Source organism: Astyanax mexicanus, unplaced genomic scaffold, assembly GCF_023375975.1.
Source record: "Astyanax mexicanus isolate ESR-SI-001 unplaced genomic scaffold, AstMex3_surface scaffold_34, whole genome shotgun sequence".
Lineage (NCBI taxonomy): Eukaryota > Metazoa > Chordata > Actinopteri > Characiformes > Acestrorhamphidae > Astyanax > Astyanax mexicanus.
The window spans coordinates 437,501-452,747 of NW_026040044.1; the positions used below are offsets into that span (position 1 = coordinate 437,501).

The following is a 15,247-nucleotide window of genomic DNA, read 5'->3' on the forward strand; positions in this document are numbered from 1 at the left end:
TTTCTCTTGATTAATTATCAATAGATTTGTTGGCTTTAGTGAATTTAACAACATTAATTTTACTACACTTGTCTGACCATATTTATTAAAACTTTTTTTTTTAGAAGAGAGATGTTATTCTGAGCGCAATACCAAGCAACACTTTGCGTGCCTGATATAGAGCGCTGGACAAGATTTTAATTAATGAATTAATATATTTTATATTTTAATAAACTTGCACTGGTTATAAGAAACGAATTCTAACATATAGCTTTATATTTCTGTGTATTTCAAATGGTTTAAGTTTTATATAATTGATGGGCAGCACCAGACGCCGACAATGTGCTTTATTTTTCAGATATGAAAGTGAAATTCAATTAAATCAAATAAATTTATGTTTAGTCAAAGTTCTTTTCTCTTTTAATTTTCCATTTCAAAAACTCCAGCATTTGAGTGAGAATAAGCATCTGTTGAAATTCTTAAACAGCAGAATGCCTGTCTGCTATATTAAGTTAGTGATTTAGTCTGTGTACTAAACATAAATATAAATCCTTATAACTGGCAGAAATAAATATAACTAATAATAATTTATAGTTATGGTATGGGGTATTTTGGGGCACAGGGTGATCAATCGCGCAAAGCTTTTTTCCGCCGCCAAGATAGAAACACGCCAGAAATTTACCTGAATACACCTCATTTCCAGACCACCACACCCATTGAGGTTAGTATATTCCAAAATTCCAACGCTATTTTAAGGACGCGTGCAAGGCCTAAAAATAGACTGTTGAGGGGGTGTACGATGGCAACGGGCCACGCTACACGCCTTGCGCGGGGTGTACGATAGGGCCCTTTGTCTGTATGCACGAATTTAAAAAAAAAGTTCATTCAGCTGCTAAAGTAACGTGCAGTAACGGGGTGACTGAAATGGTAACAGTCTTATAGTTACAGTCAGAGTAATTAGTTAGATTACTCGTTACTGAAAAAAGTAACGGCATTAGTAACGCTGTTACTACCATCACTGCATACAGTCCCCTTTAAAAGTATTAAAACAGTGAGACCAATTCCATTATTTCTGCTGTAGACCAAAAACATTCGGGTTTAATGTAAAAAGATGAAAACTAAACTTTATTATTACTTTATTATCACACTGGTAAAAGTTCCTCTTTGTCTCATCAATCCAAAGTCAGTCCACAGACTTTTCTCTGTATCATATTTTTTGCACTGTAAGCTGCACTTAAAATCCTTTAATTTTCCCAAAAATCATCAGCGCTCCTTATAATCCGGTGCTCCTTATGTATGAATTCTATCAGTCAGGTATTAAGGAGCAGTAAAGACACTCCACTGAAGTACAGAGTTATACAGGAGATTCAGTGAAGTTTCTCCAGCACCGCTAAGCGCTAACTCTTTCACCATTCAGAAGTGAGTATTATCGGCCTGTAGTCTGCTGCTAACCCTGGCTAGCACTGCTGGAGCAGTATTAGCATTACCAGCTAAGCTCTAGCTTTTTTGCTGTTCAGAAGTCAGTATTGTTGGCCTATAGCTTGCACATACTGTGTTAAATCAAGCTATGTGGGACGAACCGCTAGCTAATATCACCCTGGCTAACCAGAACACTCAGGGTTCCTCAGTGTAGCGCTGTTGGGTGGCAGTTAGGCAGCATTAGGGGTTATCTGCTAATGCTAATGCTGCTGCACCCAGCCTTAATGGAATTCTGGGAATCTACGTTTACTGTACATACACAGAAGCACTTTTTATTCAACCAAATAAACAGTTTTAAGAAGAGAAATCTGTGTAGATTAACATCCAGAGCTCGTCTGAAGAGTTACTGGTTTGTTTGCTGAATTAGAGGGGAAACACGATGACACCCCTGTTCCTTACTAGTGTTGATTAAAATGTGCCTTATAAACCGATAAGCCTTATAGTGCGAAAAATATGGTACTCCTTGGTAAATTCCAACCTGGCTTTCCTTATCTTCTTGTTAATATTGATTTTCATCTTCTTCTGAATCCTCTGTACTTTAATTCATGAAGTCTTTTTTCTGTGAGCATTAGATTGAGATATCTTCACTCCTGCTCTCTGGAGGTTGAGCTGATGTTACTAACTGTTATTTTAGGGTTTTTCTTTATAGAACTCACACTGTTTCTGTTTCATCAACTGCTGTGGATTTCCTTGGTCTACGTGTTTCATCATCTGTTATTTAATACACCAGTGATGACTTTCTTCTTCAGGACATTCCAAACAGTTATTGTGGCAGTGGTCAATATTTGTGCTCTAATGTTCTGATTGATTTTCCAGCTTCTCTCAGCCTTGCAGCTGCTTGTTTTTCTCCCATAAACTCTCATATCTCTCAGATTTTAATATTACTGGTTAGTCCTCTAAGTATAAATACTCAGTCTGAACAGATAAAACCCAAATCTGAAACTCAGTGCTGTTTATTGTTTGACCTCACAGTCACATGATACAGTACTTATACTCATAATAAAAAATGGGTGGGTTTAGACAGAAGGTGCTGAATCTTCTGAACTGTGTATCAGATCTAGATGTAAATATCTGGAAATAAAAGCTGTTGATATTGATCCTTTAATGTCAAACTTAAATGTTTTCAGTCTACAACAGAAATAAAAGTTTGGAGGGGAGTGTATATGAAAAAAATGTTTTATTATTACAGTTTTTTTTTCAGTTGCTAAAACACATTTTTCTAAACTAGGCTGTTTTTATCAAAATTCACAAAACCACCCAAAAGTGGAGAAGAGGTTGGAATTACATTGTGAGCAAACTGAAACCATATCTCAATCAGATTAGGACCGATAGTGTTTTACGAGTGTGTGTGTGTGTGTTGCAAAAATGTTAATCTTACTTCATAGTCTTCTGGTATGTGTCCCTTTAAAGCGCTGATGATGTCATCAGTGTGCATTCCTTTGTTTTTTCCCTCTTCTAGACCCATTACATCATAGAAGGCGAAGGGTACTTGTCCAGAGAGCTCACTTCCAATGGGGAACTTGTGATACTGAAAATGAACCAACCAGACTGTTAAAGGTCTCCTTCCTGTAAAATCCTCTTTTTCTTGTTGTTTGTGAAATACAGTGGGTTTCTCTGAGTTGTTTATGATGCTGCACATGAAACTCTTCCTCAACGTTGAATCAACGTTAATATATGTTGATGTAATGGTTGAATCAACGTTGGATTTAGTGTTGATTTTGAAAAGTGAATCAACGTTGATATTTAATAAACCATAGCTCACTAAAAGTAGAAAATCCTCTGGTTAACAGTGTTAACAAATAACTTTCATCACTGTAGTAAATCTGAGTATAAAGAAAGTTTATACCCACCATCACTACCAATCTGATTACTGAACATCTGACCTCAAAAACAATAAAACTAATAGAACGTGAACATGGTGTTAAATTAAAAAGCAGTTACTGCAAATAGAGGTAAAACACTTTCATTCCTCCATCCAATTGTTTTTAGACATTATATGGTGATGAAAGGTAAAATTCTAATTCAAAAGGCAGAAGGTTGAGGACGTTATGTTGATTCAACATTTAAAATTTCAACGTTGATATTACTTTAGTATAATAATGGGAATTCCAGCTCTTACTCAATTTAAGTGTCAAATAAATTATTAGTGTATAAACATACATTATATGAAATATGTATTATATATATGGCTTTATTTATACAAAAATAAATCTCAAGTGAACAAACAGGTCCAATCTCTAAATGTATATATTATTTGTAAATTTGCAGCAATATACAGTGAAACAAATTTATTTATTTATACATATATACATATACATATATTATTATACTTTTACTTAAAGAGTAAAAAGTTCTACCTACAGAGTAATGAATGTGAATACTTTTTACACCCTTGGAGTTAAAAGAGTGCATGAGAGGACAGTACTCACTTTTAGAGTAAAACTTTTACCAGATGCTGCAGAAGGCAGAGAGAGGTGATACGGTCGATTTTCAAAAATGCTCTTGATGGTGTTGATGATGCTGGATTTTCCTGCTCCTACTGGTCCATGCAGGAGAAAATGAAGCTCTGGAACTTTTTTACAGATCTCATAATTTCTCAGGTAGTTCAACATTTCATCTTGTCTGAAACAAAAAAAAAATTGAATTTAAAAAGTGTGTAAAACTATTCCGTATTTTATTAATGCTATAATTAATTATCGGTTGTTTTACTACATCTATCGTTTAATCCGGGATTAAACACATGCAAGCAGGGGTTTTGCAGACAATTTTTAGGGAGGCAAAAGCGCCTCTAAAAAGAATTCCAGCTCCTGTAAACGTGAAAGCATAGTTATGTTTTTAAACAGAAGTTTATCTCTGATCAGCGAAAATATGCTAAAATATAAGAAACTCTGACACTTTATTTATTAAGCCAATGTAAGTATATTGAATGATTAGCGTGGACTTACGATTCTGGTATAGCTCTCCATGGCTTGAGTTCTGTAAGAAATGCATCGGTAGACAATAAATCAATAAAGTCAAATAGCATTCAACCATCCCCTACTTTACTTACACATGCTGTTAGTTGTAAGTTGTCACTATGATCAAATTTGGTGCACCCAAACCAAATGTCCTAATCCTGGCTTTAAAATGGTCTTATATGTAGAAGATTAAAGCGTAAGTAAACCGCCTGATTTTTGTTAACTCTGGTAATGTATGGGTTTAGGGGCGGGGCTGGAGGGAGAGCTGATTGGGCTGAGCAGTGTGCCTCTGACTCACACTACAATGAACACTGAATAAACCAAGGTGTAATATCTGTAAATGTAAACTAATAATTAATAACCAATACTGTGTTTTTGAAAATTGCTACAGTATTGCAAAACATGATCTTGTGATACTTTGATACTTTGATATTTTCTTTTTAAGACAGAACCTAGGGATAGTAAAAAAAAAAATTAAATTAAATTGAGGAAGCAGTTTTACAGATCGTGCACACATTTTCGTTTATTCAAGTGAATGACTTCCTAAATTAATCTCAATGATTTTGCAGTTCATGCTGAACAGTTCAACATGTCAAAAGCCAAACATTTAAGCACTTGCATGACAAAAGTACTGTATGAAGACAAATATAAAATATGAACACACATACAATATACAATAAAAACACTTCCACCAATGGTATGCTATTATTATTCATTATTCAATATTATTAGTTTCCAGGCTACTACTACTACTATTACTACTACTAATATTAATAATAGTAATTGTTTTTCGTTTGTACTACTATTAAAGAAATAGAGTGCACAAACTGCAAAATCGTTAATTCGGTTTCTTTTTTTATTTATGGCTCCTGGGCTCCATTTGTTATACCATGTTTTTTGCACTATAAGGCGCACTAAAAATCCTTTAATTTTCTCCAAAATCGACAGTGCGTCTTAAAATGCAGTGTGCCTTGTGTATGAATCTTGTTGATCCTTTTTTACCTCAATTTAATTTGGTACATGACGCTCTGTTGTGCCGGATATCCTGATTACTGCCTCTCTACTGCGATCTCAATGCTCAGCAGAGCTAGTTTCCACTGCAGCTCCGCAAACCAGAACCAGCTAAACTTTCCCTTACACTTGTTCTGTGGTAAAACCCAGACTCTGGTTCTTATCCAGTGAAAAAATGAGCAGAAACTGGTTTAAATCGATGTACTGGGCATGTATGGTAGCCTGCTTGGTCGTGACACGAAAATAAAACAAGTGGCCGAGCTAAAATAACAAAAATGATGGTGAGGATTTTTTTTTTAAATATTGTGAATGAATTAGAGCTTTGATCGGGCCCAAAACATCCAGCCTGACCGACCCATAAACTGTCATTTTGAGCCCGAGCTCGAATTAAACCCCACATTATCTTACTAAGTAGAGCGTTTATAAAACTAAACTTTTTAAAAACATTTTGGAATGTTTAAATGAGTGAAATCTATCCAGAATGATGTTATTTAATATTGCAACACTGAAGAAGTATATACCTATTATTGTATGAAAATGTTTTATAATCAGTGCGCCTTATGTATGAAAATAGACAAGAACATAGACGTTTATTGTTAGTGCGCCTTATAATACAGTGCACCTTATAGTGTGTATTTTGAAGAGAAATGCACTAAACTAATCATTCTTACCAACAATGACCATGGTGGACCACGTGGCACTACCCTTTTTGTTCTCCACATCCAGGGTGTACATCCCTTCATCTCCCTCGTCAGCATTCAGGATTTCTAAGCTAAATAATCTTTTGTCTTTGTCTTCGTCTTTGACTTTGTCTTGTTTAAAAATGTGTTTCCCATGCACCAAGTCCAGTTTCTGATCATTCTTCTTTAAGGTTGCTGTTATAGACTGTGTGTTCACTTCACACTTGAGGACAATACGTTCACCAGCCCTCACGATTAGCTGAGCAGGTGGACGGGTTTTAAATTCTATTGGAAACACAAGAAAAAAAAGATAAATAATTAATTGTGTTGGTTCCCCTCAGTCTAAACCCAGCTAAGTGCAGAGTGAAGATAGATAGATAGATAGATAGATAGATAGATACTTTATTGATCCCCGAGGGGAAATTCTAGACATCCAGCAGCAGGTATGTATATAATACACAAAGTTCCAAAAGGATAAAATATAAAGATACATATAAATGCAATAAAATAAGAAGTAAAACGTAAAGTATAAAAGTACAGTCCTTACTGTGTGTGTGTAATGGAGAATGGAGGTAGTGCAGTTGAACACAATAGACAATGAACACCAAGTGAGGATAACTGAGAGTGTGTCCATAGATGAGGGTGTGTCCATGGTGTGGCCAGTCGAGTCTCAAGTCTTTGGTCACAAGTCAGAGTCAAGTCTGAAGTCTTTGTTAACAAGTCAGTGTCGAGTCTGAAGTCTTTGATCACAAATCTGAGTCGAGTCTCAAGTCTTTGGGCATGAGTCGCAGTTGAGTCTTATGTATTTTGTCTCAAGTCCGAGTCAAGTTTGGAGTCTTTTGGGCACGGCTCTGAGTCGAGTCTGGAGTCTTTTGGGCACAAGTCTGAGTCAAGTCTGCAGTCTTTTGGGTACGAGTCCGAGTCGAGTCTGGAGTCTTTTGGGCATGTGTCTGAGTTGATTCTCAATTCTTTGGGCATGAGTCCGAGGCGAGTCTCAAGTCTTTGGTCACGAGTCTGAGTCAAGTCTCAAGTCCTTGGGCAGGTTTCTCAGTTGAGTCTCAAGTATTTGGTCACAAGTCCAAGTCAAGTCTCAAATCTTTGGGCATGAGTCCAAGTCGAGTCTCAAGTCTTTGGTCACAAGTCTGAGTCAAGTCTCAAATCTTTGGGCACGAGTCCCAGGCGAGTCTCAAGTCTTTGGTGGCGAGTCTGAGTCAAGTCTCAAGTCCTTGGGCAGGTTTCTCAGTTGAGTCTCAAGTCTTTGGTCACAAGTCTGAGTCAAGTCTCAAATCTATGGGCACGAGTCCCAGGCGAGTCTCAAGTCTTTGGTCACAAGTCTGAGTCAAGTCTCAAATCTATGGGCACGAGTCTCAGGCGAGTCTCAAGTCTTTGGTGGCGAGTCTGAGGTTTCTCAGTCGAGTCTCAAATCTTTGGTCAAAAGTCCAAGTCGAGTCTCAAGTCCTTGGGCAGGTTTCTCAGTCGAGTCTCAAGCATTTGGTCACAAGTACAAGTTGAGTCTCAAGTCTTTGGTTCACGAGTCCGAGTCGAGTCTCAAATCTTTGGTTCACGAGTCTGATTCAAGTCTAGAGTCTTTTGGGCACGAGTCCGAGTCAAGTCTGCAGTCTTTTGGGTACGAGTCCGAGTCGAGTCTCAAGTCTTTGGTCACGAGTCTGAGTCAAGTCTCAAGTCCTTGGGCAGGTTTCTCAGTTGAGTCTCAAGTATTTGGTCACAAGTCCAAGTCAAGTCTCAAATCTTTGGGCATGAGTTCAAGTCGAGTATCATGTCTTTGGTCACAAGTCTGAGTCAAGTCTCAAATCTTTGGTCTCAAGTCTGAGTCGACTCTCAAATCTTTGGTCTCAAGTCTGAGTCGACTCTCAAGTCTTTGGTCACAAGTCTGAGTCAAGTCTCAAATCTATGGGCACGAGTCCCAGGCGAGTCTCAAGTCTTTGGTGGCGAGTCTGAGTCAAGTCTCAAGTCCTTGGGCAGGTTTCTCAGTCGAGTCTCAAGTCTTTGGTGGCGAGTCTGAGTCAAGTTTCAAGTCCTTGGGCAGGTTTCTCAGTCGAGTCTCAAGTATTTGGTCACAAGTACAAGTTGAGTCTCAAATCTTTGGTTCACGAGTCCGAGTCGAGTCTCAAATCTTTGGTTCACGAGTCCGAGTCGAGTCTCAAATCTTTGGTTCACGAGTCCGAGTCGAGTCTCAAGTCTTTGGTCACAAGTATAAGTTGAGTCTCTATCTCTGGTGAGAGCACTAATGAATAAGTGGAGCTAGGGTGGAGCCAATGTGTTCAATCTAAAATATAAAAATATAATATAAAGCTCTCTTCAACTAAATAATGCACTTTATAATGATATGGTGATAAACTTTGTGTCATTCTTCATTTTATTACCATAAAGCACTACAATTCCTGTTGTATTTTATTTCCTTATTTTTTCTCTCTAAATTTCAAACTGTTGCTTTGTTGTTTTACAAAATTGAAACAAGAAAACTTGTATGTATCGCCATTATTATTATTATTATTATTATTATTATTATTATTATTATTATTATTATTATAAAAGGGCAAATGTAGACCTAAATTAGCATAATAATATAATTTCCTCTCATATAAATAATATTCAGTACTCAGTGCTTATACTGTATAATTTATCCTATAAGTAATCTAGCTGTTCTCCACAGCTGTAATTCTAGCTCATATTCATGCAGTTTAATGTTATAATATCAGAGGAATTTCTTATTTTATTCATTTATAAGAGCCACATGGTGAGATCTGCTGTAGTTCTGCTGCAGATGGAGACTATCTGACCTGACTTCTCTCCACCAGCCTTCACCAGGTTACTCTCACTGACCAACAAGCCTATTAACTGTCTGACCACACCCAGTTCAGCAAAGTCCAATCTTCATTGATTCAGAAATGCAATAATAAATAGATTAATTATTGTATATTTTAATGCACCACAACCATTACTGTACATGAGAATTTAGATCAGACATTTGATTTTCTATTTAGACTTAACACATGCAGTTCTGTGTTTCATAATAAAAAATAACACTCACCAGGTACTGTATTTCCCATGTTTAGTCCTGTAGTGAACTGTAAATAAAATTATTATTATTACTGTTATTATTAAGAAGTGAAGAAAATCTGAAGATTTTCAGAATACTCCTAAAATAAAAAAAAATCCAATTGCATTCAATCCACATCAGCTGGACTTACCTTTAATTCAGTGTCTCTCTCGCTCTTGGTTCCTCTCTCTGTCTCTCTCGCTGTCTCTGTCTCTTTCTCTCTGTTCAGTGTCAGTGTCCCTGTGTTTATGCACTTTCTACTTTCACTTTCAGCTCTATGCGGCATGGATATGCTATAGGGTGGGGTCAGTGAATCAAAAGGAAAAACCCTGGAATTCTTTTTTTTGCTTTAGAATGTCCTATCTGTAAAAATCACGTTTATCAGTTCCGAAATAGCTGGGACGCTGTGCAAAAGGAAAATGAATGTAAAGAAATACAGAATGCAATGGCATGCATTTCCCATAGACCCATATTTTATTCCCCATATAACAAAGAACACATATTACACAGATATCATAAAAGTTCTCTGAAACTGGTCAGAGGCTATGAGGTGATCTGTTAACTGCACTTCGTAGCTTGATTTAGGGCATGTCAGTGTTTCTTTGCTATCATAACCAGTGTTGGGCATGTTACTTTGAAAAAGTAATTAGTTATATTTACTAGTTACTTCTCCAAAAAAGTAACTGAGTTACTAATGGAGGTACTCCACTATAAAAGTAACTAGTTACCAGTACAAGTAACTATTGCGTTACTTTGTGTTATTATTAAAAAAAGAAAATCAGTTATGTATTGACTATTATTATTAGAAAAATAACAAACGAAAATAAACCCAAAATGTTGACAAAAATATAATGTATATATAAACAAAACAAAAGAATGAACAAAAATAACAATCTAATTAGCGTTAAAATGGTATTAATATAACAGTTTAACAGCTGGATTAAACAGCTTCACCAAAAGAGGAAAAGAGAAACCGGAGCAGATAAAGAGAGATTAACCTCCTTAAATCGGAACTTGGCCTGTCCACGCCAATCACTGAATTGATTAGAGCAGCAAATCGTCACAATTGTGCCTCACTTCACCACACCAAACACCGTAAACCTACAGGCACAGCGGCCAGAAGGTCAAGTTCACCGGAAAGAGGAGGGGTTAACCATGGCAAACGACTTCCTAAACCCTGCCACTACCCCTTTTTATAGGGTTAGAGCGACCATCCCATGTGAATCACACATACCTTTGTCTGTATGCGCGAGGTTAAAAAAAAAAAGTTAATAGAGCGGCTAAAGTAACTGCAGTAACGGGGTATTGGAAATGGTAACGGCGTCATAGTTACTGTCAGTGTAATTAGTTAGATTACTCATTACTAAAAATAAGTAACGCCGTTACTACCATCACTGATCATAACGATGGGGAAAGTACAAAAAAGTAATTTACAAAAGTCATGTACTAATTCTCTTAATTAATCACGGGTGTGGTTAATTTTGGGTGTAACTTGAAATAAACCAATCAGAGTGTCTCTTGCTCATCATTCCCTTAGCGCTAGCTATCTTGTGTAAGTGACTTTAGGTTTAAATCGGATCTCCGGTTGATTCTGCGTTTTACGAGGCTTTAAATAAACAATAAGCAAGCACGGCTTGACAAGGCAGGACAATTTGGAAAAAACACAGAATATGATATATTGTATAAAACGGACTCTGGGGCTTCTACGTGGCGAAACTGCCCAAACACTGAATCACCAAGTCTGAGGTAAGAGTTCTTCCTCTTACTAGCTGAGTAACCGTTATGAAGTGCTTTTTACACCCCCTCTACTAAACAGTCTCCCATAGATGCTCTTGGAATGCATGCAGAGGGATGCAGTGATGGGTTTATATTCTCCTACAGTTGAAGAGAACATGAAACCTTCTTAGCCAAGCTTTTGTGTCTATTAACACTGGGGCTCCATCAGATAAGAACCAGGCTTTTACATCTGATAAAGCCATTAATAAAGTTAATAAAACACACCAGTTCACAAACAGATCTTTTCTTTTAAGAGGCAACAACCCTGTGGTTTTAACTAAAAGACTCTCGTCACTTAATAAAATATAAATCAAACTGAGCTTTAGACGCTGCAGTGCATATTACATCAACACTTTCAGTTTCACTTTCACCATGCCCACTTTCAAGAGTTCATTTCGTATGCACTAATAGTGTTACAGTATCTGGTCAGTTCCAATTACATCGTCATGCAGTCTGAAGTAAAGTGGCTTTACAAAATAAAAAAAAGTGGCTCACATTTTGTCACTTTACAACCACAAACTTCAATGTATTTTATTGAGATTTTAAGTGATAGACCAGTATAAAGTATTGCATAAGTGTGATGTGGAACAAAAATGACACATGGTTTTCAAAAGTTTAATCCTAGAAAAATCTGAAAGTGTTGACGTGCAAAAATATTTAACCCCCTTTACTCTGAATCCCCTAAATAAAATCAATTGCCTTTAGAAGTCTTAACTTAATGAGTTAATAGAGTTAGTCTCAGTATGAATACAGCTGTTCTGTGAAGACCTCAGTGGTTTATTAGTGAACACTAGTGATCAAACAGCATCATGAAGACCAAGAAGGAAGAACTCACCAGACTGATCAGAGTTAAAGTTGTGGAGAAGAAGTTTAAAGTAGGGTTAGGTTATAAAAACATCTCCCAAACTTTGATCATCCCAATCAGCTCTGTTCCATCAATCCATCATCCAAAAAAGATTCCTAAAAAAGTTATTCTACACCTGTTTCTACAAACCTACCAAGACATGAACCAACCATCCACCCAAACAGACACATCCAGCAAGGAGACCCATGGTCACTATGGAGGAGCTGCAGAGATCCACAGCTCAGGTGGATCAGGAAAATCTGTCCACAGGACAACTAGAAGTCCTGCTCTCCACAAATCTGGCCTGTAATATGAAGATGATCCGTGGAGAGACTTAAGACAACTCCAGGCAAACTCCAGTCCAACTAAGCTTCTTTAATATATTTACATTCTACTAAATAAAATACATTTATTTACAATCAGCATATATGCAGCTGAAACACTAGAGAACAGCCTAGTGCAAAATCCCAAATTATATTATCAACATTAACATTTTAATATTTTGATATTATAGTCATTATAGCTTTTAGTAAAATGTGTTTTGGAGAGGGGGGTATTGCACTGTAGGACTCTGTGGGCGTGGCCTAAGCTTTTGTTATTAAACACTAGGATCTATACTTCTACCTACAGAGTAATGAATTGAGATACTATTAATTCTTTTGATAAGTAAAAAAAGCTAGAATTCTACATTACCAGAAGAGGGCGCTTATTACCCACTGAATAAAATACTCTCTGCTCAATAAATTTTTTTAAATCTCCAAAACATGTTGCTAGGTTCATAGTACCAAAACACATTAGAAATGCTCAAAATATCTCAGTTCCAAAACACCAATATGAACAATCTATGCAGAGCAGTAAATGCAGTCTGCCTTATGCAGACTCGAAAATTGGACAAAAAAGTGTTTGCCCCTTCATGATTTTTTATATTTTTGCATGTTTGTCACTCGTAAATTACATCATCAATCACCAAAACAACACTTAAATGCAGTTTTTAAATGTAGGGTTTTATTATTAAGAAAATTAAGAAAAAACTACCAAACCTGTGTGAAAAGGTGTTTGCCCCCCCCACCCCCCCCCAGTTAAAATATAACATAACTGTGGTTTATCACACCTGAGTTCAATTTCTCTAACCACACCCAGGTCTGCTTACTGCTACACCTGTCCTCAATCAATACATCACTTAAATAGAACCTGCCTGATAAGGAGAAGTAGACTAAAATATACCCAAAATCTGAACATCATACTCATATCCAAATAAATTCAGGAAAAAATCAGAAAGAAAGTCATTGATTACTCATCTATCAGTCTGGAAAAGGTTATAAAATAATTTCTAAAGCTTTGGGACTCCAGAGAACCACAGTGATTCACTATTATTCACTAATGGAGAAAAAACATGGAACACTCAGTTAAGTCGCCTCAGTTAAGATCAGTGTTAATGATTCAATAATAAGAAAGAGACTTTGGGTAAATATGGTGTGTGTCCCATTATATATGGTGTAAATAATTCAGAAAAAGAACATCATACTGTAAAACATGATGGTGGTAGTCTTATGATGGTCTGTCACTTGCTGTGACAGATGGAAGCAGGAATTCTGCTGTTTACCAGAAAATCCTGAAGAAGAATCAGAATCCGTCCATCTGTTCCTTACTGACCTCAAGCTCAGGAGTACTTGGGTTCTGCAGCAGGACAATGACCCAAAACTCACAAACAAAAAGTTCACTGTCTCTGAATGGATTAATAAACCAAATTAAGGGTTTTGGAGGGTCTAGTTAAAGTCTGATTGAGATGCTGTGGATGATCTTAAACAGGATGTTTATGCTGGAAAATCCTCCAATGTGTCTGAATTAAAATAATTCTGTAAAGAAGAGTGGAACTGAATTCCTCCACAGTGATGAGAAAAACAAATTGTAAATTGCTGTTTTTGCTGCTAAGGATATAAGAACCAGTTATTAGGTTTTTGGTTGGTAAACACTTTTTCCACACAGGATTCTGTTCTCATTTAATAATAAAATCTGCAGTTTGTGTTTACTTGTGTTGTCTTTGAGTAATATTTAAGTTTGTTTGATGATCTGAAACATTTAAGATACAAATACGCAAAAAAGTGAAAAATCATGAAGGGGCAAAAACGTTTTGTTTACTCCACTGTATATACTCACATTAGCCATATAAACCAATAAATAGCATTAAAAGTGAAATAAATGAAGAGGGGATTATCTGTGATATTAATTAATTTAGTAATTCATTAATTAATTACTAAAAATAGTATTTATTTTTTTATCTGCTGCATGTACATCTGGGTAATACATCATGAGGATTACATTTAATAATTTGGTTGGATCGAGTTTGGATCACATTCTCACCACAAACAGAACCACTAGGCTGTTGCTTTGCAGAAATCTTCCTTTGTCTTGTTTAACTCTTATCTATTGGACTGAGACTCAAAAACAAATATAATTGAGTACTCCTGTTTTTCTTTCAGTTCTTAAATCTGCATTCTCCAGTGCATTCTGGGTGATCTTCACCAGCCAATCAGAAAAGCAAAGCTCATCAAATGATTCACAAACCAAACGATACCGTAATTTCAGATCTCTCTGTTTTTGTGACTCCATCTATTTTTCCTTAGTATACAGTAATGGCTTTTGCATTAGAAAACACTCCTGGAATGTTCCAGAAACTCTGTTATAGAGTTTAGATGGGGCCTAAAAAATCCGGCCCGAGCCTGTGCATGTTCTGCTTAAATCCGACCTGACCCATAAACTATTCTTTTGAGCCTGAGCCTGATTTAAACCCAACATTATTTAAGTGAGTAGAGCGTTAAAAACTGAGCTTTAAAAAACCTTTTAGGGCTCTTTAAATGAGCGGAATCTGTTCAGAATGATGTTAAATAACATTACCACACTAAAGAAGCTGTCATGGTGTGCACAGAATACAGACACTTGCGGATACAGTAAAATGGGTTGTTTATTAAAATTAGGAGTAGCACAGAGTAAGTCAAAAACAGAAACGGAGTATCACCGGCAAACAGGAACCTCATAGGAATAACCATACCATAAACGGGAAACAGTCCAGAGTTCATACACGAGGAAGCCAGAGGTAATCCAAAAATCGGAAACGTTAAACAGTCCAGGTCAAACACAGAGAATCCACAATCAGAGGTACAGGCAGAAATTGGCATCGAAAAAACAAAGAGCAAGGTCATACACTCAAAAAAAAACTGTAACAGTCCACAAGCTAGCAGCCTTAAGAGGGTTAAAATAGCCAATAGGACACACATGAACATGAAACACACATCTAATCAGAGAGCTCAATCAGAGAAACACGTAAACAAACTCAGAAACCAAATAAACTCTACAGGTTTCACACATTTTCACCATACTGTACCTCACATATATAACATCAGAACACAGCTGTCTGAAATACACTTCTTTAAGTGTAAGAGAGAAAGAGATTTATCAGTTC

At 36.6% G+C, this 15,247-nt stretch overlaps 2 protein-coding genes across 2 annotated transcripts in view; one reads left to right on the top strand and one right to left on the bottom strand.

The window, feature by feature from the left end:
* LOC125780453 (interferon-induced protein 44-like) overlaps window positions 1-4,072 on the bottom strand; it is an 8,758-nt gene extending 4,686 nt beyond the window's left edge. The window contains exons 1-2 of the mRNA XM_049473211.1: window positions 3,888-4,072; window positions 2,837-2,986 (exon numbers count right to left, since the gene is read on the bottom strand). Of these exons, the coding sequence (XP_049329168.1) occupies window positions 2,837-2,986; window positions 3,888-4,070 (333 nt within the window). The 5' untranslated portion in view covers window positions 4,071-4,072. The remainder of the gene's footprint in view (window positions 1-2,836; window positions 2,987-3,887) is intronic.
* Window positions 1-15,247, top strand: part of LOC103046246 (semaphorin-6D-like) — an 86,243-nt gene that overhangs the window by 49,382 nt on the left and 21,614 nt on the right. The gene's annotated exons all lie outside the window — the stretch shown is intronic.